The 3,318-nt window shown below is 56.3% G+C and overlaps 1 protein-coding gene and 1 pseudogene across 1 annotated transcript, besides 1 other annotated feature; both read left to right on the forward strand.

Annotated features, from left to right (window-relative positions):
* Positions 1 to 3,318: a sequence feature (areas not merged during assembly with more than two copies in the genome that could not be assigned to a particular haplotype).
* Tc00.1047053507971.20 lies at positions 531 to 2,321 on the forward strand (annotated as a pseudogene).
* Positions 2,709 to 3,318, forward strand: Tc00.1047053507971.29 (hypothetical protein, conserved; the record flags this gene model as incomplete). Its single annotated transcript, XM_797865.1, has 1 exon — positions 2,709 to 3,318. A coding segment is annotated over one exon (610 nt), but the record flags the coding sequence as incomplete, so codon positions are not given.

Consider the following 3,318-nt stretch of genomic DNA (forward strand, 5'->3'; position numbering starts at 1 on the left):
CGCTGCTGTTGCTGCTTGTCCCTGTCTGCTGCTTCTTCTGCTTGCCGCTGCCGTCGCCGTGACACCACTCTGCTGAGCGGCGGCATGGGTTCCGTTGCACGGCGAGGCGACTGCTGTTGCTTCCTGCGTGGATTGCGCTCAGCAGTGGATGCAGGAGAGAAAAATCCATGCCAATTGGCTCCTTTGAATGTATGCATATTCCGTATGCACTCCGTTTGGTTCTGTTTTTGGTATTTGGGGATATTTCCGGTGCACGGTGCTTCTTTTGTTTTGGTTGTTGATGTAAAGTCGTCTTATGGCCCTGTTTCATTGTTTTTTTGTTTGATTTTCTGAAGCACACACAGAACGATGCGAGTGAAATGTGCACACACAAGGCACACACACGCATATCCAAGCACATTGTCTGTTTGGCTTGTACTTGACGTCGTGTGCGGGTCGGATTTGAGCGATGAAAGCCGTCGGAGGAGGTGCAGCCGCGTGAGCCCAGTAATGGCACTCGTGGTTGTGTGCGGGATTATATCTTTCACCACATGCTCGACGCCGTTCATGGATCGTTCAAAGTTCCTGTCTTTGATGCCCATGCTGCGGCTGTGCTGAGCTGCTCACCGCGTCTCCATGATCTCATGGAGCACGGCGTGACGCTGCTTTAGGACCTCGCGACGCCGCGGCAGCCGATTATGAGCAGCCCTGTGGCCTACTTTTTTGCCGTGGAGGGTGCGTGTGTGAGCTGCGTGGTTGCGGATTGGATGGCAAAGGACCCGTACAGGGATGCACACATCTTTTCGCTGGGGTGCATTCCGCATCGCCGCCTTCAGCAACTCGCGTGGGCTCAGACAGCGCCGAGGGTGATGAGCTTTAAGGACATGATGTTAGAGTTTACTGTTCCTGAGGCACTGGTGTTCCACCTCGGCATGCAGAATGAGTTCCCTCAGCTGCTGTCGCTACTGTCGCCTCCGACTCGAGAGTCCGCTGTGGATGTTGCGGCGTCACGTCTTGTGGCGGCTCTTCACGCCATGAACAACAGTGTTCCCGGCATTCGCCAACAAAACAGAAGCAGCATCTGCCATGGGTTTTCCAGGACCTTCTTTGGGGGGCATTCCGAGCTCTGCCACGACGAACCGGATTTCACTTAGTGGCCAGACAGCCGCGGCAACCCGGTGCTGGCCGCTGTTGATTGGGGCTTCGACACGGTGACGACACTGATGCACCAACGCACATGCCGGCGTCTGCTTGAGATGACCTGATGCCGCTGGAGAATAACGTGTATGAGCAGACCTGTGGGAATTGTCTGGGGTGGACTCGAAGCGGCAGTACTTGATGGATGAAGAAGATGTGTACTGGTGCTCGTGCCGTCATTGTTTTCTTGCGCAGTGCGTGGAGGAGCTTTCGGCGGCGCTGAAAGAACTCGACGCGTATCACTCGGGATTGGCGCAGGGCGGGGAGCCGAAGGCCAATCTTGCGGAGTTGACCAGTGCGGTGCGGGCTTCGCCGGAGTTTCGGGAGAGGCAGGCCAGACCGTCCCTGCACATCAACATTTGCACGAGGCTTGTGGCACGGTGCCAGGAGAAGCGACTGGCGGAGGTGTGGGAGGTGGAACAAGACATCGCCGTTGGGCACAAACCCTTCAGGAAAAACCTAGATGGTGTGCGGCGCCTGACGAGGGATGCGGCAATGCCCCGGCCAGTGCGTCTGCGTCTTCTCCTGTTGCTTATGACTGCGAGCAGCACCGACGAGTTGACGGAGGCCAATAAGCAGCAGCTGATCCGAGAAGGTGGACTGACGCCCGACGCCCATTTGTTTGCGAACCTTGAGCATGTGACGAGGAGGGCCGGGAGCGTGCAATGAGACAACACGGCCTCGGCGCAGGACGGACGGAGCACGAGTGATTCTGCTAGCAACGCCGCGACGGACGAGGATCCGTTTCTGAAACAGGCCTGTATGATTATGGAGACGGACAGGAATAGGACGCTGCGGGTTGGGCTGTCGTTGGCATCGGTGCAGCGCGATCATGGGATGAGGCCAAATGGTGCGAGTGGTGGCCAAAGCAGTGGAGCAGCAGGAAAAACCGCCGAGCCATTTCAAGGGTGTGGTGGCAAATGGGAGAGTCATCCTGATCTGGGTGGCGGTGGTGGGATGATTGCCCTCACAACTTCTCAGCGGATTTTGCTGCTTGTTTTGTGTGATGTGGCCTGCAGCGAGAGGCGCTCGGTCCGTGAGATATCCAAAAGGTATGGCCGTGAGGTGGTCATTGGGGAAACCTCGCTGCCGCGTCCTGAGGCGCGTGTGTTTGCAGGGACTTGGCATCCTACGGCACTGTGACTCACTGGCGAGACACGCACAGGAATGCATCGGGAGAGGAAGAGTGGGACGCACACAAACACACACGATTGCGGGTGTCTGTGGAAATTGTGTGCGCTTCTTCCTGCCCTCTGTTCCTCTCCATGAAGTGTTTCATACGATGCACGTGTGTGTGTTTCAACGGCTGCGCTGCTTGCCTTTTACCTTTGTACTCTCACGTGTGCGGTTGCGGGCCATTTCCATGCAACTAAGAAGTTTGACAAAAAAGGAAGGACGTTTGTGGAGCATGTGCCCGTGGCCTCAGTGTTCTTTCACTGGTGCTGACTTTTCTTGCCAGGGCATTTGAGCACGCTTTTCCGTCCAATGTTTTTTTTTTTTTTGCACAGGAAGTGACAGGAGGGCATTTGTGAATGCTGCGGCGGGCTGTTGTTGCCCTTCGACGGGACGCGCTTAACGGCGGCAGCTCGATGACTCTGGGCTCAAAGGGAATGAAACTTTCCCCGGATCCTCACCGCAGGCGCATGCCGTGGACGGCCGCAAAGGAGTATGTGCCCGGTGTTGTTCTTAACGCCAAGGAAAAGATGGTGCTGGATGGCGTACAACTGGTGGATGTGGAGTGCGTTGACCGTGCATCGCAGGTGGATCCGCTGGAGGCATTGCGGGCGACCGTGGCCACGTACGAGTACAATACATCCACCGGAAAGAACATTTTCCAATTGGCCTCTCAGGTGGAATTTGATGGCCGCGGGCAGCGGTTCTACCGCAAGGAGTGGCAGGAGGGGACGTACGACAAGTATGTCACCCTTTCCGCCATTGATTTTAATCGCGATGGAAATAAGGGAACTGCTTACGGTTACGTGACGTTTCACGGCGAAACCACGACAAGACCGGTGCAAATAGACTTTGCGGATGTTCCGGGGTGGCACATGGAGTTTCGGGTGGAACGTGCTGTTCCTTTTAACGCGATCGTTCCCCCACCCCCCAGTATCGGTACAGACGTCCCTGTCGATCCGCGTTCCT

The sequence above is a fragment of the Trypanosoma cruzi genome, genomic scaffold, assembly GCF_000209065.1.
Source record: "Trypanosoma cruzi strain CL Brener 1047053516585 genomic scaffold, whole genome shotgun sequence".
In the NCBI taxonomy this organism is placed as follows: domain Eukaryota; phylum Euglenozoa; class Kinetoplastea; order Trypanosomatida; family Trypanosomatidae; genus Trypanosoma; species Trypanosoma cruzi.